The sequence below is a fragment of the Octopus bimaculoides genome, chromosome 11 (assembly GCF_046866305.1).
Source record: "Octopus bimaculoides isolate indiv1 chromosome 11, ASM4686630v1, whole genome shotgun sequence".
Taxonomy (NCBI): Eukaryota; Metazoa; Mollusca; class Cephalopoda; order Octopoda; family Octopodidae; genus Octopus; species Octopus bimaculoides.
In genome coordinates, this window is record NC_142938.1 from 45,055,182 (window position 1) to 45,081,417 (window position 26,236).

At 37.8% G+C, this 26,236-nt stretch overlaps 1 protein-coding gene across 1 annotated transcript in view; it reads right to left on the reverse strand.

The window, feature by feature from the left end:
- Positions 1-26,236, reverse strand: part of LOC106879840 (uncharacterized) — a 62,359-nt gene that overhangs the window by 21,359 nt on the left and 14,764 nt on the right. Inside the window, exons 3-5 of the mRNA XM_014929544.3 lie at positions 8,972-9,040; positions 6,633-6,726; positions 406-654 (exon numbers count right to left, since the gene is read on the reverse strand). Coding sequence (XP_014785030.2) covers positions 406-654; positions 6,633-6,726; positions 8,972-9,040 — 412 coding nt within the window. The remainder of the gene's footprint in view (positions 1-405; positions 655-6,632; positions 6,727-8,971; positions 9,041-26,236) is intronic.

The window sequence follows — 26,236 nt, forward strand, 5'->3', positions numbered from 1 at the left end:
AGCATTACAATTACATTCCCTCTATTTCACATCATGGATTCTTCTCTCTCCCACTTTTTCTCCCTCCTTTCTTTTTCCCTCTTTTTCTTTAATCACGTGAAAGCGTTACTGGCAATGACAAGCAGAATTATTATAAGATGATAAATATGTAATTCAAGACAGGAGTTGACTCGTATAGAGCTACCATTTATTCATTTGTATGTTTACCACATATTTGCTCAAAGACCCTGTTAAAGAAATAAAATTAATTAATAAAATTAATTCAAGCCTAATTTAGCCATCACTAAATAAAAGCAAAATTTAAATTGAATCATTTTTAACTATGGATTTTGAAAACTAAAGGACTACTGATAAAATAACATGCTTAGACTTTCTTCTAAATAGATATTGCTACATAAAGGATACTATATCACAGATGTTCCATCGTCTGTTACAGACTTCAGTAATGTCTTCCTGTCATCTTCATTGTAAAATTCCATAACAGGAATATTTGGTATTGGTACATTGTAAAGATTTAGTGGTTTTGACGATTTCTGCAAGACTGGTCTGTGAGGAGGTTTTAACACAAATTTTTCGTCAAGATTACAACTATATTTTGCTACAAGATTATCATCCTCATAGTAAATCCTCATTGGTTTGAAGCTTGGATGTCTCCTGTTGAGTGTATTAAAAGATGGGTTAAACATAACTTAGAATGAAACATCTGAAACTTAAAAGAGCAAACATTAATGTTAATGATTTTAATTAGGATGGTGAGCTGGCAGAATCATTAGCATGCTGGACAAAATGCTTAGTGGGATTTCATCAGTCTTTACATTCTGAGTTCAAATTCCATTGAGGTTGACTTTACCTTCTATCCTTTTGGGGTTGATAAAATAAGCATCAGTTGTATACTGGGGTTGATGTAATCAACTTACCCATCTCCCTGAAATTGCTGGCCTTGTGCCAAAATATGAAACCAATATTAATGTTCTCAATGTAGAAAATATGACACATTTTATTACTAATAAATAACATACTATTACAACACAGTGTAAGTAAATATTTTCATCATAACTGAATAATAGTATTCTGTTTTTTATTACAGTAATTCACAAATTGGAAAGGTGTCAATAAAATGATTCATGGAAATCATTAAAGATGTTTCAACATGAATTTTAAAAATCTAACCTTGTGATAGATTAAAAGAGCTGCACAAATACTGAATACAAATTCCATTTACTCAATTGATATCCTTTCTAACATAGGCTCAAAGCCTGAAATTTTGGGGTTTGGGGCTGGTCAATTACATTGGTACTTATTTCATTAACCCTACAAGAATGAAAGGCAGTTGATCTTAACAGAATTTTAACTCAGAATGTAAAGATGAATGAAATGCTGCTTAACATTTTGTCTGATGTGCTAGTAATTCTGCCACCCCATTTCCTTACTTACACTCTTAATATGAAGAACAAATGTGCCACCTGTAAATGATAACCCATTATCACTATAATGTTAGAAAGAGGATAAAATAAGTCCAAAGACAACTAAAGTTCAACACACACACACACACGATCTGATGCTAGCAAATAAAATATTTTTTAAATAAGCAAAGTAAATCAACGGAAACATTATTAAATCACATGCTTACTATCATGGGAATGTAACAGCAGAAAAATCAGTTGGAAACTAAAAACCAAGTATTTAAAAGGAAAAAGTGTATACTTATTGAGAAGGCTACAGATTAGTGTAGTGAAAAGTATTTTGTGGAACATAAAGAAACATAACTGATTTGGAAAAAGAAAGACAAGTGAAATATAGACAAACAACGAGTGTGTATTTAGAACCAACAATGGAATTAGGCAACCAACAACACTCAATAAGGGGTTTCAATGGATGATGTTGCATGTGGAAGCAGAAAAGATACTGACTTCACTTGAACACGTAGCAACATGGGCTAGAATGAAGTTTAAGCCTATGAAATCAAGGTGTATAGTCATCAGAAGAGGCAAATTAACAAACAAAATCAAGCTGCACGTGCAAGGTGAGGCTATTCCTTCAATAGAGGAAAATCCAATCAAATTCTTTGGGAAGAGGTTTGACAATTCACTCTCTGACAGAAACAATGTTGAGAAGCAAGCAGAGGAGTGGCTGAGGAGGATTGAAAGATCAGGGCCTCCAGGAAAATACAAGGCATAGCTCTATCAACGTGGACTGCTCTCAAGACTCATGTAGTTATTAACAGTGTATGAGATTCCATTAATAAAAGTACAAAGGAAGGAGAGGAAGGTATACAAATACTTCTGTAGGTGGCTAGGTATCCCCACAAGCTTCAATAGGCCTGTACATAAGATCTAGACAGCTACAACTTCCCCTGTCATCTGTGGTGAAGGAATTAAAAGTTGTGAAATATAGAGTTCTAATGATGTACAAGGACTCCCAGAATGAGCATGTCAGACATGCAGATATCACAACAGTCTGGATAAAAGTGGGTGACCAGCACCACATTCGCACAGGCTGAGAGCATGCTGAAGCTATGCCACATCAATGGAATTACATGCAGAGGATGGGAGGGTCTGAGTTCTTCTCTTTTCCAACAATAGAAGAAGGTGAATATCGAGAAGTACAGAACATGAAGGAAGAAAGAAGGTCAAGAGCTATGGAGCTGGCATCTCTGGGAGCCTGAATTAAATGGGACCACCCGAAGAGGAAGGGTACATGAACAGACCTGTGGAGACTGGAACCTTTCTGTATCTCCTGTGGGTGGTGTATGACACACTCCCAACACCAACAACCTGCACAAATGGTTGTTTGGAGGAGGACCAGTTGTGTACACCTTGTGGAGAAAGGGACCCTGGAATACATCAAGGTGCAAAATAGCACCTACCCAGAGGACATTCAAGCAGTGTCATGACAAGGTGCTTACAACACTTGCTCACTCTCTGGAATTGGAAAGGCTCAAGAAACACCATCATCATGGGAAAACAACAGCAGCAGTCAAGTTTGTGAAAGAAGGGAAAAAAGCCAGTGAAGACAGCAAAAAAATGACAAATAGCTTACTACATGGGTCTCAATCATGGGATATGAAAGCGGATTTAGGGGAGAGACTGCAGTTTCCCCCAGGTCATCCATACAACACTGATGCTAGATGTAGTTCTCTGGTCTGGAAAGGCAAGGAAAATAATCATCATTGAGCTTACAGAAGGGTGTGATCAGGCCTGTGAATTAAAACATATCAAGCATGAAAGCCTTCGGCAGGATTTCAGGGAGAGGGGATGGTAGTCATGGCTTTTCTCAGTTGAGATTGGCTGTAGGGAATTCCCTGCCCAGTCAGTATGGAAGATGTTTACAACCACTGAAATGAGAGTAAAAGAGTGAAGGATAGCCGTGCGCAGGATGGGGGAGGCAACAGAAAGAGCTTCTTGCTGGTTATAGAGCAAGAGAGAAGAGGTAAGCTGGAAGCCAGAAGATGATGATAAGCAGTGACTTAGCTGCCTCTGCTGACCCACCAATGGGAGGGTGTTATAGTTCAGGTCATTGATGATCATTGGATGTTGTCTGATTCATCCTGGCCAAAGTTTCATTTACTTTGGTGGGTGGAGAAGAAGCACCTTCTTCTAGGTGTTATCAATAAAAACATCTATCTATATATATAAAGATGAGAATGTCTGTCTGTCTGTCTGTGTGAATCCCTAAAACTCGAGAACTACACAACCGATTTCATTCAAATTTTACACATGCCTTACTAATGCAAGCCCAGAGCAATCTCTTATCTCTTACACTATTTCAGTATTATGTGTCGAAAGTGAAACAATAACATCTCTCTATAGGGCTTTCCTATAAGTAGGTTATCTCCCTTGGCTAGGCGGCGCTCCATGTAGATAATTAAACTTCCGGAGGCTAACCCACGCCATTGTTATTGTTTTACGTCTTATCATGGATATAAAGCAGCTTGATGATTCAGCTATCGAAGTACTTACTGTGTCTGAGTTAAAGAAATATTTAAGATTATATGGACACTATGTTACTGGAAGAAAGGCGGACTTGACTGAAAGGTTGAAAGGAATAAAAATTCTGTTGATGAAGAATGTCAACAAAGTAAATTCATCGGACGATAAGTCTGAAGTATCGGACGATACTTCAGACAGGAATAAGCAGAAGCTTATATCTCCTCTCGGTGAAGTATTGCCTGATCTAAAGATCTTTGTAAGTTGCCGAATTTCACAGATGACATAATTACCTCGTGCAACGGATGAAAGCAAAGCAACAGTTAAAGAGTGGCATATTTTACCACGACAGACACGTACACAGCATCGAATACCACAATGTGAGTGAAAGCTGCTCTCACTGTATTGTCCGGTGTCTGGTAATCCCTTCGATACCGACATCAAACCAAAAAAAGAACCCTGACCACAGAGTGTGGGTAATTATGTCAAATGTCACTGGCAATGTGCATTCAGCTGATTGCAACTGTTAAAGCAAGTCACTGAGCATGCGTACATGTCATACGGGAGAGTTCCAATCAGGGGTGGATAACACCTTAGAGGAAAGCCCTATAGTAATGTGAGATACTTTCAGTTTAATAGTTTCACTATTTAACACTGAAACTATTATCTCACATATATACATGCATGCATACATACATACATACACGCACATACACACACACACACACATATATATATAATATATATATATATATATATATATATATATTACGTATATATTTGTATACACCTGTGCATATGTATATATATATATAGATGTATGTGTAATATGTACACATATATACATGCATACATATATTTATACATATATATACATACATATATACATATACATACATACATATATACATATACATACATATATACCTAAACATACATACAAACATACATACATACATACATATATATATATATATATATATGTATATATATTCGATGTCACACCCAATGCTACAACCTTCCTCTCCTTCCCTAAATTCACTCGACCCATATACACGGGCATTTCACCATCAATGTGAAGTATGTCTGCATATGACACAAATGGAATATTACTACATTCATTTTGTGCATCTTCGAACACACATACCAGATTATTGTCATTCTTTTTGTACATTAAATTGTATGGTTTTTCAGTTGTGATCTTTTTTAAAAGACACAGATCTGTATTGAAGAACATCAGTTGTTTATCGTCATGAAAGAGGACTACAAAGGATTCATCGGTCCATTGACATATATCTTGAGCTTCTTTTTCAAATGTTTAACTGTAAAGCAGATGACCGTCTCTCACATTTTAGAGCTCCCTGTGCTCCATTTTGCAGGAGCAAAAACCTTTGAATAGGTTTTATAAGATATGGATTTTGGAATCTAGGCATAAAGATGAGTAGTATGGGATAAATATGTCATGATTAGAATTTTTGTTAGGGTGTGTAAAGAGGGAAAGAACCCTCATTAAAATTCTTAATCTCCAATTTTGATGAAATTCAAATCATAGGTATTCCAGTTCATTAGAGAAAATATAAAAGAAAAGTCTAATTCTTCAATTTCATGTGACACAGGCAACACCGGGTATCTCTGCTAGTATTTTATATTATTGCTTGTGTATATATGTCTTATTGATCATAGTTCCTCCAAGTGTTATAGTGTTGATCTCTTTTCATAACTACAGTAGTTAACACCAAATAAAGAAACCTCTGCTTAGTTTTTCAACCTGTAGGAAATAGCAACTAAAATTCCTTCATTCTACCATCTTAAAAAAAAAAATATGACTGAAAGAAAAAATATTAAACATGGTCACAGCTGGAAATCTATTGATCATAGATTTACATGATTAGGGTTGGCCTAGAGGCCAAAACCACCACACTAATTTGCAGTTTAGGTTTTTGATTTATTGATATAAAAAGATACATGGAAAAATTTTGTTTTGGTTGGTGTGGAGGAAGACGGCAATATCTTTGATTTTCACCAGTCCTCAGAAGTCACTAAGATTTATGTGGGTCACATTCCTTTTGATGAGTTTTAAGTCAATGGCTGCAGGATAAGCATGTGCAGGGAAAAAATTCCAGAGAGCTAACATTCTGAAGAGGAAGTTATATTCTTTTTAAAAGGATTTCATTACAATCATTGCTCTGATTACATTATTTAAGATATACTTGTATATTAAGGCTTTGTCAGTTCCTTTAATCTAACAATACTAGTACTAGTTCCCCAACACTTTTAGCAGTCTTTCATGTATTTCCAATTTACAAAATACACTTCGATAATATATGCAAACTGTTGAATTCTTTTAAAAACAAATGTCACCATAACTTTTGTTGAAAAGCTATTGAGCTTTGTTCTCTCTCCGTAGATTTGTGTTGTTCTCAGTAATAAAACATTTCCTATGGCTACACAATACTATTTGCTAACCATAGCTCTGATTTTATTTACCTATTATTTTTTTTTTCAATCTCAAAATTCTCATATTATATATGAATAAACATAACTTAGAATTTATCAAGACTGAATTCAGTTTATTCAACTTAGTAGCTGTGTCTCTTGTGTCTCTTCAGTCAATATACTATCTGTATTTTTTTTCTTTGTCAATATATACATGTGTATATGCACTGTCTACATATTCGTTAAAACAAATCAAAAGAATATACGTACATTGTTTCTTTAGCTTTCTGAAGAATTTGAACACACATTATAAGAATTTTTCTACGATTTAGATCACTTATTTCATCATTGACCACAGCATATCCTATAACATATAAACAGAAAGCAAATGAGCATCAAAATATTTTAAAATTTGTTTTCTTTTTAAGTTATACTTTATTTTCAAATATATTTTATTTATTTTTTTTATTACTATTTCTATTAGATTATTAACCCCCACCCCCAAAAAAGTTTGTGTAATGTTGAACTGAATGCATTATAATATTTAATAACTATTCATTAAAATTCTCATCTCAATTACCATTGGAGTTTGCTTTCCATCCTTCTGGAGAAGAAAAAATAACACACCAGTCAAATACTTGATTCAGTTTAAATGTATCCAGTATTTGACTGGTACAGGACAATACCATTCCCTCCCAAATTTATAGCTTTATGCCTAAATTTAAAGTTAATATATAAAAACATTTTTCTTGCAATTAGAGCAATCAAATTTAATTCCCCCAATACTTTTAAAACAATTGGGCACATTTAAGTTAATTTCACAGCTATATGTTTTCAGGCTCAATCCTTCAGTGCAGTCCCTTTGGCAGTTGTCTCATACATTTGTTTCTAGCCGACAAAAGACATGTAAATGAAATTAGAATGGAAACCATCTGGAAACCAACCAGAGGATATATTCTTAATTTTGAATGGTAGACTTCATCCAGTGTCTGGCTTAATACCACCTCCTGGCCTTTGGATGCTTTTAACAGAGTCCACTCTATTGCAGGCATCTGAGCCACATTTCTGTTCTGTAAAGTTTCTTCTTTCTTCCCACCAGTCTTGGAAGCCCTGAAAATGCTACTATTCTTCTGACTAAACTATGATAACAAGTAAAGCTGCAATGCCAACAGTTAATTCCAGCTTCTGGTATTTGGGTAATTGTATAGTAACTGTTCTTATAAAGATACAAAGAAACCAGAAAAGGAGCTCCTATATGCTTATTTGTCCTGTTAACCGTAACAGACAAATATCTTATAACAAACTTTCTGTAATCTTTGATGAGGAATCAGATATTGTAGGCCTTAAATTTTAGAGATTCCTGTCCAGAATAAAAATGGTTTTGCTAGTTGCACAATTCTTTAACTAATTTGTTAAAGAATAGTCATCTGGGCTATATCACCAGTATTGCAATCATTACAATAACAACAACAATATAAAAAGAATGTCAAGAAGCCATGTTTTATGCTGGAAAACTTTATTCAGAGAAGCAAATAAATATCACTTTACCACTTCAGAGAAAATCCACATTTGTCTGAAAATGAATTGAGTGACATAAACATTGAGTCAATGAAATTGGATCATACTCTCAAGTAAAATACATTAACCGATTTTATGGTAAAGTGTTGGCATTAAGAAGAGCAACAAGTTGTAAAATATCTTCTTCAGTCTATGCAAAATTTTAACTTAAAGAATTATACAACACATACTTGAACAGAAAAAAACAACTACAAAGAACTAATTAAAAAATAATAATCTTTCAGACAAAAAAAAATAATCTTTCAAATTATTATGGTTGAAATTCAAAGAGTTTAGATCAGTAGTTCTTACCCTTTTTACTACCATGCCTCCCCTAGGAATTTGTCCTTCTCACCATGTCCCTTTCACATCTATGAATAAAATTCCCTCCCAGATTTTAAATAAAATCTAAAATACGTTTTTAGTCATTTTATTGAATATGAATTAGTCACATTATACAAAATATGTATAATTTTATATATAATCGCATTATACAAAAAGTGAGATACTTGACATTGCTTCTTAACAAAAAAATTTTTTTTATTGAATATGAATTAGTCACATTATTAGTGAGATATTTGACACTGCTTCTTATCTACAAGATCTTGCTTAGCTACCAGATCTTGAATGCATGGTTGAATGCCAGAGAGGGTACAACATAAGACCCTTTCAACGTTCGGCCTGTTCCTGTACTTGGTCTTGACAGCAACGAGTGTCGAAAATGTAGCTTCACAAAGATATGTGAATCCAAACATAGCTAAAATCTGAAGAGCCTGATGTGAGATCAGAGGGTGAACCAGAAGGTATTTGATCCAGAACGTTTCAAGATCCAGGTTTTTGAAATCTTCCTTAACTGGGGAGTTAAACTTCAGCTCAAGAAAACTCCTCTTGCACTTCATGCAAAACATCAATCACTTCACACTGAAATGGGTTCCTGATGAATTTCCAAGCTTCATGCTTTTCATCTATATCTGGGAAGTATCTGATGAATTCTGTTTCCAAGTCAGTTAGACAAATACAAAGAAAAGAAAATCTGTTGAGAGGTAACTCACCTTTTCTCCAGCAACTTGTTGATGCCAAACTAAAATGGATATTTGTACTTTTGTCTGCAGTTATTTGTGCTAGAATTATATAAAAAAAAAATAATAAGATAAAAGATTCACTAACAAATCTATAATCAAAATATGTATACTTAATATTTGCAGTGTCCATCTCCCACAATATTTAAAGTTTCTCTGATAAGACAGAAGTTAATTTGAGAAGGGATATGATTAGAAACCAAGATTAAGAAAGGAGCATTTTCTATGCACAAAGACACAGCATGAAATAGTCATGTATGTGAGACAGGGAAGACTACAAGATGCATTACCTATGAAAAGAAATGACAGAGATTGTTACTATGTCTTGGTTATAAAATCTAAGTTAATGCAATAAGTTACATGATAATGGCAATGAAATTACATAAACAAGACAGAAGGTAATTTCTTTGTGAGTTCAAGTGATTGGCAAATGCACGTCCCTATCAGAGCCAAAACTGCATCATAAAGACTTCGAAGCTAGAAAATATTTCATTTGAATCTCTAACAACTACTTACTCTCGATAAAGCTTAGGTGAGACCCATAATGGAGTATTGCTTGTACCTCTGGGCCAGTGCTGCAGTTATACACTCATAAATATCTTACACCACATTAAAAGAAAGACCACCTGACTGATTGTCATGAGGTTACTCACCAACACACTCCAGACATGAGTTCACAGATATGCTGTCTCCTATCACTCCCTTTTACTCCAAAACTAATGTGGCCTCTCCTCTTTAGAGATGGTTGATCTCAAGCTAACTCCGCTCAAACTACCCCTACTCACTTGTCCTTTTATTACCCATACTGTCCCCACTCAGTCCCCACACTGACTATCAGGCACAATCCACCCTCACCAGGATGTTGGGTTGGAAAATTTTCTTCTTGCACTGGCATGGTTATGTGGTTAAAAAGTTTGCTTCTCAACTACACTGGTTTGGGTTCAATCTCACTGCTTGGCACCTTGAGTGTCTTCTGCAATAGCCTGGGCTGACTAATGTCTTGGAGTTGGTAGACAGAAACTGAAAGTAACCTATCATACAGCCATGCATCCATCCATCCATTCATCCATCCATCCATCCATACATACATACATACATACATACATACATACATACATACATACAAGATAAGGATAAAAGTCCTTTCTGAGTCATATAGACTCATAGGGCTGGTTTCCAGATTTCTGTGGCACATATATTTCCCACTGGATGGGACACCAGTCTGTTGCAGGATTACTAATTTTTGCCAGCTGAGTGGACTGGAGCAATGTGAAAAGAAGTGTGTTGATCAAGAACACAATGTAAAATATACAACATTCAAAGTAATGGTAATTTTATGCATGAGGATTCTTTGAAATATAATTTGTAGTCTCCAAATAAGCATTAGTTATAATTTATAACATGCTTGCTTATATCAAAGGTGTCAAAATAGAGACTGACACAAGATTTATGACTTGGTGTTGATTTTAGGTCAGTAAATAGCAGTCACTATTATTTGTATTGGTTTAACTCAAGTACATAGGAAGTAAAAAATCAAATGGAAATTTTAAACATTATTGCTGCATCAAGTGTCATCTATATATATAAAAATAAGAATGTGTGTCTGTCTGTCTGTGTGTGTGTGTGTGTGTGAATCCCTAAAACTCGAGAACTACGCAACCAATTTCATTCAAATTTTACACATGCCTTACTTAGGGTTCCAGTTGTGTTTTAGTCAAAAAATTTTTTTTACTTCTTGCAGAGTTCGAGCACACGGCAACATAATATCTCCTCCACTATTTAAGTATTACGTGTCAAAAGTGAAACAAAAACACTCATGTCAAATACTTTCACTTTAAAAATGAAACTATTCCACTAACTGAAACAATCACATTTCGATACTATAATGACAGATACTTTCACAGAGAGAGAAAGAGAGAGACAGAAAGAGAGAGAGAGATGTATATGTATACATATACATGTATATGTACACCATTTCGATACTGTAATGACAGATACTTTCAGAGAAAGAGAGAGAGAGAGAGATGTATATGTATACATATAGATGTATATGTACACGTATATGTATAGATATAGAGAGAGAGAAAGAGAGAGAGAGAGATGTATATGTATACATATAGATGTATATGTACACGTATATGTATATATATATATATATATAGATCTATATATATATGTGTAGATGTATATATATATATAGATGTACATGTAATATGTACACATATATACATATATACATGCATACAGATATCTATACATATATACACCCATCACACACACATACACATGCACACAAACACACACATTAGTCATTTGTTTTCTTATCCAAAATTACGTCAAAAGTACTGAATGGTTCTTTATGAAATTTGGAAATTATATTCTTTGCATAACGGCCATAACTCCCATGAAAATTCATATATTTTTGATGTTGATGAAATTTTAACCCGAACATAACAGATGAGCATTATTTAGAAAATGATGTCACACGTTATCGAGGCTACCATTCTTTCTGGATGTGCAAAAGGGGATGACGTCTTTATTCCAAGAATTCCTCTTACTCCATCAGGAGCAGACATTCCTTTTACATTCAGAAGACTACAATTCCCCCTTCGTGTGACTTTTGCCATGTCCATAAACAAATCTCAGGGTCAAACACTGTCTGTAGCTGGTCTTCTCTTGGAAGAGCCCTGCTTCTCACATGGACAACTGTATGTTGGCTGCTCAAGAGTGGGCAGCAAAAAAAACCTATTTGTATATGCTCCACAAGGGAAAACAAGGAACATTGTTTACAACGAGGTGTTATAATCACAACAGCAAGAAAGTATGTACATGATCACCTTCTTTTACGAAACTTCATTGACTTTCATATATTTATATTGATATACATATATATACGTGTGTTTGGGTGCGTGTGTGTATATACATCTCTATATATAAAGATGATGCGTAGTCTAGACGGCGTTTTTAGATTTCATTATTCTCTTTAACCCGGGCAACGCCGGGTATTTCTGCTAGTCAGTAATATTTCTTTCAGCTTCAAATAATGTACAAAGAGAATAAGACCTAAATACCAAATAGCATGCACAAAATGGACAGGGATGCAGGAAGGGGTCCACCAAGGATCAGTCATCAACCCCCTCTTATTCATCATAGTCCTCCAGGCAATAACAGAGGAATTCAAGACAGGATGCCCCTGGGAGCTCCTCTCTGCTGATGACCTTGCTCTAATTACTGAGTCACTATCAGAACTAGAGAAAAAGTTTCAGGTGTAGAAGCAAGGATTATAATCGAAGGGCTTTAGAGTCAACTTAGCTAAAACCAAAGTCTTAATAAGTAGGAAGGCAGACAAACCACAAATCCCTTTGGGTAGATGGCCCTGTTCAATCTGTAGAAAAGACGTAGGTAGAAACTCCATAAGATGTACCCAGTGTAAGCTATGGACACATAAGAGGTGCATCAATATCAAAGGAAGGCTAACTAGGAAGATAGTTTTTGTATGTGGCAAATGCTCAGGTGCTATAAACACTGAAAATGTTTAGAGAACAGCTTCTGTCACATTCCAGGGAGAAAAACTACAAGTAGTTGATCGCTTCCATTACCTAGGTGACCAAGTCAATTGCTGAAAGTGTAGCTGTTAGAATAAGAATAGCCTGGGCAAAGTTCAGAGAGCTCCTACCTCTGCTGGTGACAAAGGGCCTCTCGCTCAGAGTAAAAGGCACATAGTGAACCTGAAGGCACATGATTGCAATGTGAACTTTGTATATATGTGAGTGTACATGTATGTGTGTGTGTGTGTGTGTGTGAGAGAGAGAGAGAGAGAGAGAGAGAGAGAGAGAGAGAAAGAGAGAGGAAAAACTGTTTATCCTATAATTCAGGTTGCTAGGTTTGGTAGTTATCCAAAGTTTATATGTCAACAAACAAGATATTGCCTTTTTCATTTCATACTCACTATAATCAAGGATATGAATGAGTCAGCAACTGCATGTCTATGTGCTGTCTCTATTATAACAAATACCAGATAGTAAATAAATGGTCTCCGTTCTACATTTGTTATGATACTTATTTTTTATAACTGACACATGCAAATAAAGGAGCCTCTATATGGTCGCTCAACTGCCAGAGTTGGCAACTGAGTCTCTCTTAAATCACACCTTACTGGAAAGAAAAATACATTAGATTATGTAGCTCCATCATCATTGTCATTTAAAGTCTGTTTTCCATGCTGGCATGGGTTAGACAGTTTCATAGGAGCTGGCAAAGCTAGAGAGATGCACCAAGCTCCAGTTGTCTGTTCTGACATGGATTTTATGGCTGGATGCCCTTCATAGCACCAGCCACTTTACTGAGTGTACTGAGTGCTTTTTACATGGCACCAGCACCAGTTCTTTATACATGGTACCAGCACAAGTGCTCTTCAAGTGGAACTGGCTTGGGTGCTTTTTATGTGACACCAGTGCAGGTGCTTGTTACAGTGCAGGTGCTTTCTATGTGGCACCAACACGGGGGCTTTTATGTGACACCAAAATGGGTGCTTTTTTTGTGACACCAGCACCCGCAAGCTGACACACCAAATCTTTGATTATGGGTCTGCTTGATCTGTGCTGAACTGGGTCAAACAACAACAAACATTCTTTATAAATTACATATATCTAAACATGAAGGTGTGTGGCCTAATGGTTAGGGTGTTGCACTCATGATTATGAAATCATAGTTTTGATTTCCAGACAGTGCATTGTCTTCTTGAGCAAAACACTTCATTTCACATAGCTCCAGTCCACTCAGCTGTAAATGAATAATCCTCTCATGGACTATTGTTCCATTCAAGGAAAATCTGGCCTACCCACCTAGCCAGTGGGGTGGCATCCCTCATTCAAAAGCTAAAACAATGTGAAGCACATTGTGACTAGCAGTGTATAATAACATCTGATAGTTTGGTATATACTGTGGTATAGTTATCTTTATATATCTTAATAAGGCTATATAACAGTTGAAAGGTTAACTTTAAATCCGCAGAGAAATAAGAGCCAGTATCTCAAGTGTCAGGTTTAATTAGTGGAAAGGCTATTAAAAAACAGTTAATCAGCCTGGCAATTGATTTAATGATAATGGTTTGTTTTCAGTAAAACTTGGCTTGAAGCCAACAGCCAAGTATGAATGAATATATGATAATTAAAAAATATGTATAAAAAAATAAAATTAAAAATACCTTTCTTATCTTTGCATTTATTTAATTTACAACCTATGCAAAGGTTAACATTACATCTGATGAATAAAAAAATGTGTTGTCCTTATTAGCATTAATTAGTATTCCGTTCATTCCCAATAGAGACTAAGGTTTCATGACTTGGTTACCTGTTTCTATGTATTTGCTTTTATGTTAACATATATTTATATTTTATCTTTAACTTGTTTCAGTCATTTGACTGATCGTGCTGGGACACTGCCATGAAGGGTTTAGTCAAATGAATCACACCCCACAGTACTTATTGTTTAGGCCTGTTACTTATTCTATTGGTCTCTTTTTGCTAAACTACTATGTTACAGGGATGTAAGCAAACCAACACCAAGTAGTGGGGGGGGGGATACAAAGGCACACACACACACATGCATGTACGCATGCACGCATGCACACACACACACACACAAGCACACACACAGATATTATATATATATATATGATGGATTTTTTTCCAGTTTCTGTCTTGAAATTCACTCACAAGGCTTTGGTCAGCTGAGGATTATGGTAGAAAACAGTTGCCCAAGACGTTGTGTAATGGCACTGAACCTGGAACCACATAGTTAGGAAGCAAGCTTTTTATCACACAGTCACACCTGCAATAATTTGAGAGTCTGTGTGTTTTACCTAAACTTGACACAGCTATGGGAAAAGAACAAATAACAAATAATAAATAGTGTGAAAATGCCTAATGAAACAACAGTACATTTTTGGCAGAGTAGAAACAGGTTTAGTGATGACATCACAAGAAAATAGTAGACGATTTCAATGTATTTTGCATCAAAAATTTATTGCCCACTTTTCCATGCTTGCATAAGTCAGACAGAATTTGTTGAGGCAGATTTTCTATGGGTGAGTGCTCTTCCCGTCACAATCCTTACAAATATCATTTGTTTCAAAGGGGTCTAAACATAGAGGAGACAAACAAGGACAGGCAAAGGGATTTAGTCGATTATACTGACCCCAGTGTGTAACTGGTGCTTATTTAATCAACCCCAACAGGATGAAAGGCAAAGTTGACCTCAGCGGAATTTGAATTATAATATTGCTTCATGACTGGACATGTGTTCATGGAAGACTGAAAATGAATGACACTCCTTGTATGAGAGTGGATACTTGTTTACAACTGTCATACAATGCCAAGATGAGGAGGCGCACACGCACACACACACACACACACACACTATGATTGACCGTTGACTGAACACTATTCAATTTTTTTTCTCCGTGTTTTTCTCCTTGTCTCCGTATTCTTTCTGTTGAAGAGCGTAGCTCGAAACGTCAAAGACTTTCCGTATTCCCGAGCGTCATACTAATATATCCTTTTGTTATTTACACCACCTGCCCTCGTCTGTTGTTATTATTTGCATATTCTCCCACACACACACACTTCCACTCATATAGGTTTCTGGCCTAGTGCCCAACATGCCACACAGTGAGACTGAACCCAAAACTACTCAGTTGGGTTGCAAATTACATAACCATACAGCCATGCTTGCATCATGAAAACAGTATATGTACAACTCATGGACTCATAGAACAGAGCTGTTCCATAATTTCAGTTTGAGTGGGGGAGATCTTTCAAGGAAAGATGAACAAGGCCAAACATGTGATCATGATATGGTTATTGTTTCTAATAATTCTAATCAACTTAGATGGGTTGGATTGTGTTAGGTGACAGCTTGTGTGCGTGGAAGTAGGTTAAAAGTAAACAAAGAATAAAGAAGTTAAGAACAATATACAACAATTGAAGTCATTGAAATAACCACATATGATGACTGCTCTGTGTGTGTGTGTGTGTGTGTGTGTGTGTGTGTGTGTGTGTGTGTGTGTGTGTGTGTGTGTGTGTATCATCATCATTTAGCATCCATTTTCCATGCTGGTATAGGTTAGATGGTTTGACTGGAACTGGTAAGCCTGAGAGCTGCACTACACTCCAATCAGTTTTGGTTTGGTTTCTACAGCTGGATGCTCTTCCTAACACCAATCAATCCATAGAGTGTACTGGGTGTCTTTTACATGTATTAGCATGGGTGCCTTTCAAGTACTGGTGACAAGTATGAGGAATGCATGTCAGTGACACGTACAGGACACCTGTGCTGGTCACACACACAAACACACATCCATTCTTTTATTCTCTTACTTGTTTCAGTCGTTCATCTGTGGCCATGCTGGAACACTGTCTTAAAGGGCTTTAGTTGAAGAAATCAACCCCTAGGACCTATTCTTTTTAAGCTTAGTACTTGTTCTATCAATTTGTTTTGCCAAATCACTAAGTTACAGTGATGTAAACACACCAACCAGTTGTCAAGCAATGGAGGGGGGGGGCAAACACAGACACACATACACACACATAGATACACACACATAGATACACACACACGCACATACACACATATACGATGGGCATTTTTCAGTTTCTGTCTACCAAATCCACTCATAAGGCTTTGGTTGGACCAAGGCTATAGTAGAAGATACTTGTCCATGGTGCCATGCAGTGGCACTGAACTTGGAACTATGTGGTTGGGAAGCAAGCTTCTTGCCACACAGCCATGCCTGTGCCTTGAATAAAAGTATGGACAAACAAACAACTGATATCTGGTCAGAATTTGACATTTATATATTTATATATTTATGCAACTTGAATGTAGAAAAGAATGTTTCAGAGTTTAAATTGCAAAAGATTCATAAAAGATTGTTTGAGAAATATTCATAATAGTTGTGATATATGCTAGACTACCTTCAGAATAATTATAAGGTAAGTCCATATTATTGATATTAGATGGTAGGTTAAGGCAGGTCATCATAGGTAAGATCGAAATTGAAGGAGAAAGAAGGTATGCAAGGAAGCATCTCTATCTCTTTCCACTTCCTCTCTTTCTCTCTCAGTATATATATATATATATATATATATATATTGGACTGGCTCTTGTGCGGGTGGCACATAAAAGACACCATTTCGAGCGTGGCCGTTTTCGTGCGGGTGACACGTAAAAGCACCCACTACACTCTCTGAGTGGTTGGCGTTAGGAAGGGCATCCAGCTGTAGAAACTCTGCCAAATTAGATTGGAGCCTGGTGTAGCCATCCGGTTGCACCAGTCCTCAGTCAAATCGTCCAACCCATGCTAGCATGGAAAGCGGACGTTAAACGATGATGATGATGATGATGATGATATATATATATATATATATACACATACACATGTAAATATCAAAAGATGAGAATGAGTGCTCAACACTGCATTGGTGGATAAAGATTCTTTATTTGTGTATTAAGGCTATCATTGATTTCATGTTAAGGAATATATCAACAATTACTTAAGCCTATCATTTAATCCAAAATAGAAACAAACACCATTTTCCTATGTGATGGGCTTGAATAATTGTTGAGATATTCCTTAACATAAAATTAATGGTAGCATTAATACACAAATAAAGAATATATATATAACAATAATATTAGGGATAAAAATCCAAATTTACAGGTAAAAACTCAATTCAATTCAATTTATTAAAAATTAAAATTAAATCATAAGATAATGATAATAATTTACTTTGTATTATATTATACTTATTTATTGTGCTTTTTCTTATTAATTTTCTATATGTGACTGTGGATTTTCATCGATGAGTTCATGAACCTTGGTTCTTTTCTCTAAAACTATATATATATATATATATATATATATATATATATATATATATATATCATCATCACCATCATCGTCATTTAGTATCTGTTTTTGATAGTGATATGGAGACAGTTTGACTGGAGCTGGTAAGCTGGAGAGCTGTGCCAAGCTCTAGTCTAATTTTGACTGGATGCCCTTCCTAGTGCCAACCACTCCAAGAGTGTAGTGGGTGCCTTTTATGTGTCACCACACACACACACACACACATGCAAACACACATAAATATATATATATGCGTGTATATGTATGTGTGTGTACATGTATGTATATATATTCATATACACATACACACATATAAATATATATATATATGTTTGTATATATATCTATATTATACTAAATCTCTGTTTTCCTGTCATTTGATTAAGATGATAAAGATTACAAAGAAAACAGTCATTTCGTCCTGGCTTGCTGGGCCACAGCAGATGAACTCTGAGTGTAAAGGGTGGGGCCAGTTCTGCACAGACTGCACTTCACCTTAAAACTCCATCGTACAGGCCGAAGGATCTCTCCATGTCCACAACCATGATCACAACTCTCTAAGCCCTGTAATGATGGGAAGGGGGTGAAAATGGCAAGTGGAAGATGTTACTGGAAGCCACAACTCTCAACCTGCATGCAGGCGTTTTGAGGCAATAGTCACCTGGTGTTGACTCAGAAACAACATCACTTGGCAGCATCCCGAACAACCAAGCAGGCTTATCTAGGGAGAGCACTGCTTGCTCCACATGGAGAGGGGCCATGGAAAAGTGGCCTAAAGAAAGCTTGTCTCCTACACACTTAGTTGGCAAACCACAACCATCGGGCATTTTCTTCAAGCGGTCAGATATACACAGATACAAAAAGAAAAGACTCCAAACACCCTTCAAATGTTACTAAATGTTTGAAGGTTGCATGTTGGAATGTCAGAACCATCTTGACTCAGACGACAGAGGTCACTCAGAATACCAATCGACTCTCATTGTACATGAATTGTCCAGGCTAGAAAATGATATTGCAGCCCTTAGTGAAGTCCAGCTCCCAGAGGAAGGCAGCTTGAAAGAACATAGTGCCAGATGTGTCAGTTTCATAATAAGAAACTTCATTGCTTCAATGCTGGAAACCCTACCAGCAGATCATTCTGACTGCATCATCTCCATGTGCCTCCCTCTTGAAAACAAGGAGCATGTCATGATCTTCAGTGTTTACTCTCCAACCCTCCAATCAGACCCAGTAGACAAGGACAAGTTTTACTCAGACCTGTGCAGACTCCTCCAGGGAACCTCCATCGATGATAAAGTCATAATCCTAGGAGATTTCAATGCCAGTGTGGGCCAAGATTCAGAAACTTGGAAAGGAGTCCTTGGAAAGTATGGGATTGGGAACTGTAATGACAACAGGTAACTCTTACTTGAGTTTTGCACAAACATCAGCTCATCCTCACCAATACCATCTTCCAACAAAGAGACAGCCTGAAAACAACCTGGATGCATCCACCAATCAAAACACTGGCACCTCCTTGACTACGTCCTCATACGCCAACGAGACCAGTGTAACATCATGTACACCAGAGTGATGCCATATTGACCATCGCCTGGTCCAGTGCAAACTCAAACCCCACTTCAAGCCCAAATCAACAAAAAAGACAGGACTGACCAACAACAAGAAAATCAAAACTTGTGATCTGCAGATAAATGAAGTGAAAGTAAACTTCCAGGCAGGACTACAGGCAAAGCTTTATAAATCCAATTGTCCCTCAGATCCCTCACCAGAAATCCTATGGGAACAACTAAAAATCACCATCCTACAGACCTCTGCAGAAATCCTTGGGTTTACAAAGAAAAAGAATAAGGATTGGTTTGACGAAAGTGCTGTGCTGATCCAGAAATTATTAAAGAAGCAGTTTGTCCACCAAGCACACCTGGCACAACCAGCCTGCCTAGAGAAGAAAGCAGCCTTTCGCCAAGCCTCTAGCTTCCTGCAGCACAAACTCTGTGAAGTTCAGAATGAGCGGTGGACCAACCTTGCATGGAGAACCCAGCTGTGCACTGACTCTGGTGAGTACAGGGGGTTCTATGAAGCTCTCAAAGCAGTCTACGGCCCAGTACATCAAGTCCGGAGTCCCTGCACAGCTCAGATGGCCAGGTGCTTCTCACAGACTCAGCATCCATCTTCAACTGCTGGTCTGAATACTTTCAGGCCCTCTTCAGTGTAAACCGAGTTGCCCAGGAAAATGCAATCCTCAACATCTACCGGAGCAACTACATCACCAACACTGAGGTCTCAAGCGAGCAAAAGCCACCAGCCTGGAAGCCATTTTAAATGAAACATGACTACGGTGGGCAGGAACCATTGACAGGATGAAAGACTGCTGCCTACCCAAGATCATCATGTATGGTGAACTCACCACTGACCACTGCAACAGGGGGTACCGAAGAAGCATTATAAGGACTGCCTGAAGCAGTCCCCTAGCATTTGTAACATTGATTATTATGAGTGGTCCACTCTAACAGCTGGCTGTTTTGCTTGGTGCCATACCATCAGCGATGCTGTTTCCTCCTTTGAGATTTCTTGCAGTGCCTCTCTTGAAGACAAACATCAGAGGCGAAAAAATAATGCAGCTGCATCATCAGACCCTGAACAACCATGCCTCTGTCATCATTGCAATCAAATATGTCAATCTCACTTCGGCCTTATCAGCCACGAATGAGCATGCAGACAACATGGACAACAGCCTTCCTAATCTTCATCAGTGAAGTGAAGCCAAGATATATATATATATATATATATATATATATATATATATATATATGTATACATACATACATATATGTATTTTTTTAATAATAACAACAATAATAATATTAATTGAAGGTATAAACCCAAACATAAGTGAATTACCTCTGAATAAATAATGTACTCCATACAGTAAAATGTAAACAAAACTTCCCAAAAACTGGCCTTCCTCTTAATACCAGAAAATAAAATATTTCAGCCCCAATAATTATCAATCCTGTACAAAGCTCAAGTGAGATTCACAATGAACTATTTGCTTCAAATCTGGAATAACATCATAATATATGCAGATATCTTAAACCACACCCTGGAAAAAGACCCCTCCTTCCAACTGATGGGTATGAAATTGTGCACCAACACACTTCAATTCTTACCCACTTATGTACTGTCTCTTCACTTTGTGGCATCTTTTTGGAGCTGGTTGGTATTGGTCCATCTCCAATAAGGTCCACTTGATTCACTTGTCTCTTCTCCTCTCATCATCCACACTGTATCCGTCCCAACAAACTCTGTATGAATCATTACATCCAATCCTTTCTTCTCAGAGTGTTATCTTATTGCAATTCCTTCTCTGCAAAGCATGTATTGATCTCACTAGATTCGGAGGGCCTGCAATGACTATGAGTTCAGCCCTTTCTATAAACCAGTGCTTCTCATAAGAAGCAAGGAATGGTGGTAGTGATGGCTATGAAAACTGAAAAAGAGGAGGGCAGGCAAATTGTTTATATCAAGCAAAATTAGATTTGGTTTCAATCTCCATGGCAAAAAAAGAAGACTTGTATGGATTCAAAATGTATTTTGCCATATCATTAATAATTCTTTTGGAGGGGATCTAGTATTTGTCAGTCTGAGAGCCATTGTCCTTGATCAAATTATTGTAAAGAACAAAATAGTGCAAGCAGCCACATAGAGGTTTGTTAATGAGATAGTAGTGCCATCAGATGGTTGGGTCAAGATAATCTCACAAACTGGAAGTGATCTCAGTAAAACTTAAAATCTGAAATCAATATTTAATTGTGTGTGTGTGTGTGTGTGTGTGCGCGCGTGTACGTGTGTGTGTGCTCGCATGTGCGCATGCGCATGCATGTGTGTGTATGTGCGTGCATGCGTTGTGTATGTGAGGGTGTATGACTGTGTACTTGCGTCTCCACACAAGTGTTTATGTGTGAGCATGTGTTTTGTGTTGTTATTTCTATAGCAAACTCAGTATGCAAAAGGTTAATGGTCAATTTTGGTAGAGATTAGCTCAACATTCATTAGTTTTATTAATGTTGTGTGTACATGTGTTTGAGTGAGAGTATGTGGATGTATAAGAATTTGAGGGTGTGTAGATGTATGAGAGCAAGAGAAAGAAAAACAGAGAGAGAGGCGGGGAGGGAGAGAAGCAGAAAGAGAGATTTGTTTCAGTGGAAAAGAGCAGCTGCTAGCATTAATTGAATCAGCCAGATATAAAAACCTACCAAAGATAAAACAGAAATATGTTAACAATTGGTTAGGTCAATATATCACTGACTCAGTATTAACAGTCAGTTTGCATGCCCTGACTGGTCATAGTCAGGATTTCATACTTGTCTGGTAAGTAAGACACTTGTGGATAACAACAAAAAATTTGTTTGTTGTACTGGCTTGACAACCAAAAAGAGGAAATGAGATTGAGGGCTTATGAAGATCTTTCACAACTAATTCGGGTCTGTTCACCAAGCTCTTGAGAAAACTGTTTTTATAATCCTTTGCTTACATTATTATGATTACTTCTAAGTATCTCCTTTAACTTTTTACTCCCACATGCCTATATACACACACACATTCATACACACACACATTCATACACACATACATTCATACACACACACATTCATACACACACACATTCATACACACACACATTCATACACACACACATTCATACACACACATTCATACACACACACATTCATACACACACACATTCATACACACGCACATTCATACACACACACACATTCATACACACACACATTCATACACACACACATATATAAGATATATATGATACATCCACATACATGTATGCATTCTTATAGTCTTGTACTTGTTTTAGTCATTGAACTACAGCGTTTCTGGATACAGCCTCTAAGGGTTTAGTCTATTATATAATTTCTTAAGTACTTATTTTAGTATTTCCCTTTTTGTTAAACTGCTAACTTACAAGAAAATGAACAAACCAAGATTGGTTGTCAAACGGTGAAAAACAAACACAAAATGCATGTGCACACCTCCCCTCACACATATACAGTAAGCTTCCCTCAGTTTCCATCAACCAAATTGACTCACAAGTATTGGTTAGTTGAGAGCTGTAGTGGAAGACACTTGTTCAAAGGGCAGTTACTGAGAATGAAGCTGGAACCCTGTGGTTGTGCAGCAAACTTCTTAACCACACAGCCATGCCTTCACTTCTATGTACATATATCATCATCATCATAATTTCTATATCCGTTTTACCATGCTTGTATGGGTCCAATGTGTCCTCTTCAATGTAGTGCCCTTCCTCTTATGTTTCTTTGTCATCTCTTGTGTGATGTTATCTGAGGACAAATATAGAAGTATCTGGCCTATTGACAGTGCATATGCATTAAGTATGATACATAGATAGCTATTTTAACTAAATACTGCCTTGGTTATGTACACTGGATTTTTAAATCAGTAAAGGAAAATTGTTGCTAAATAAAGGGTCTTCTGAGTCACCCTGTATGCATTACTACGTGGTGCAGAAGTTCATTATGCTTTCAAGTGATTTCAGGTTCAATCTCACTGGGCAGCATCTTTGGCAAGTATACTCTACAATGAGTCTCTGGCAGACCATTGCTTTGAGAATGAATTTAGTTGATGGAACCTGTGTGAAACCCACCAGTGACATGTAAAAGGCACCTGTGCCAGTGACACATAAAATACACCCAGAACACTCTGTAAAGTAATTGGCATTAGGAAGAATGTAGAAACCAAGCCATAACAGATGACTGGAGCCTGATGCAGCTCTTCAACTTATCTGCTCCAGTCAAACTGTCTAACCCATGCCAGAATGGGAAATGGATGTTAAATAATGATAATAATTCATTGGTTCCAGCTCATATCCAAGCATTAGGTTTGTCAGTTTCTATCCAGTTTCCTCACCTGATGTTTGTGCCAAATGTGAGTTTGGAGTCCAAGCCGGTGGTGAGAGTCATAGGCAGAATTTGCACAGGATGGTCAGTGTGGGTCGAGCTTGTTGAAGACACTCCTTTCTTCTCCTATGTTTTATCTCCTCATTCTGTTGTCTGTTCTGCTTAAAGGAACTTGAATGGAAGCATTCAAGGCACTTGAAGTCATGGCAGTACAGCGTCCAAGTCTCACAAGTGTAGAATCGACAGGACAATAGCACAGAAGACCATGATCTTTGTCCGGATGGTCAGCGTGTGATTGAAGAGTACACATTGGCTGAGTCTACCAAAGGTAGAGTGAGCCACCCTAATCCAGTTCTCCATGTTCTTTTCACACGTGGGGGTCTTCAAAAGGATACTTCCAAGATATGAGAAGTGTTCAAGGGGTTGGCTGTTGATGCTAATGTTCGTGAGTGGACTGTTCTTGCCTGGTGCAGGTTGGATCAGAGCCTTGGGTTTTAATGTGTTTACCTGCATCCTGAAGCATTCATAAGCCACGTTGTAAAGATTGGCCATCCTTTGTAGGCCATCTGCTGTCCAGCTTGGGGTAGCATTGTTGTCGGCATACTCATCTCACGGTCTGAGATGGCAGAGGTACTCATCTTTGCATGGAGACGCGTGAGATTGAAGAATCTGCCATCCAAGCGATAGCGCATGTTGATGGAAAGTGAGCCTAGTAGGATTTCGTTGAACATGGCAGCCATGTACAAAGAGAAACAGGTTGGTGCCAGGAGGCATCCTTGCTTAAGACCCCAGTGATGGGAATGGGTCTGTGAAGGCATTTTGATGGCATAACCTACCTACCATGCTGTCATGAAGGGGATGGACCAGGGCAATGAAGTCCTCCAGATATCCAAACCGAGCAAGGACAGCCCACATTGCAGGACAGAGGACCTTGTCAAAGGCTTTAGATCTCAGAAGATGAACATTGAAGGCTGTTATTGTTCTTGACACTTCTCCTGGAGCTGGCAGGCACAAAAGATCATGCTGATTGTGCCTTGAGAGGGTTGAAATCCACACTGGGACTCAGGGAGGATGTCTTCTGCGAAGATGAGGAGACAATTGAGCAGGATATGTGCAAAGATCTTACTTACAATACCCAGGAGTGAGATGCCCTGATAAGTTGTTGCAATCCTCTCGGTCTCCCTTCTTGTAGATGGTTATGATAGTTGCATCACAGAAGTCATTCGGGAGGGTCTTGCTTTTCCAGATCTTGAGGATAAGGAGCATCAGATGATTTCTCAGCTCAAGACCTCCGTGCGCAAAAATCTCAAACGGGATGTTGTCTGGTCCTGGAGCTTTTCCCGGCTTCATGTGCTCGAATGCCTTGTTGAACTCATGGTGCGAGGGTGGCAGGAACAGCTAATGGCGGATGGGGAGCTGTTGAGTGTTTTGGAGGAGATTGTCAAGAGTGTGTGAGCTAAGTAGGTTCTCGAAATAGGACTTCCAGCGATTGAAGATTTCCTCGGTATTGGTTATCGTAGCGCCAGCTGTGTTCTTCAGGCCATCCTCTGATGACCTTGTGGGGCTGAAGATCTCCTTGGTTATGATATAAAAGTGGTGCAAGTCTCATTGGTCTGCATAGTTTTGCATTTCCTCTGCTTTCCTCTTCCACCAGATGTTCTGAGCTTCTCGAATTCCTCGCTGGCATTCTGCTGATGCTTGCTGGTGTTTTCATTTGTTCTCCACAGTGGCATGGTTCTTGAGGGTGAGGCACATCTGGAGTTTGGCTTCGATAAGACAGGAGATGGTTTCATCATTCTCGTAAAACCAGTCTTGGTTCTTCCGGGCAAAGCCGATTGTCTCCTTGGTGGCAGTGGTTATTGCTTCATAAAGGCTGGTCCAGCGATCCTCAATAGAGGTTAGCTCTAGGAGGTCCATCAGGTGTCTCTCAATGGATTCCCTGAAGTCTTGGGATGCCTGTAAGTTCTGGAGTTTGGTTCAGTTAAAGAATTAGCAAGGGATGTTTGCTGAGCCCCTTTTTGGTGGGTGGTAGACCTTGATGCCAAGGCAAGAAATAAGAAAGTGGTGATCCATCCAGGCATGGAGTGGGTGATGCATACATCTCGTCTATCCCTGGATCTTGTCAGAACGTAGTCAAAGATGTGCCAGTGTTTAGACCATGGGTGTTTCCGGGTTGTCTTTTGTCGGGTAAGGAGACAAAATAGGGAGTTGGCAATGACGAGTTCATGTTCAGTGCAAAGGCCCAGGAGGAGCTGGCCATTGGCATTGCATTTCCCAATGCTGTGATGACCAAGAATGCCATTCCACAGACAATGGTCACTGCCGGCTCTGCCATTAAATTCCCACAACACAATGAATATGTCATGCACGGGGACTGTCTGGATAGTGCGGTCC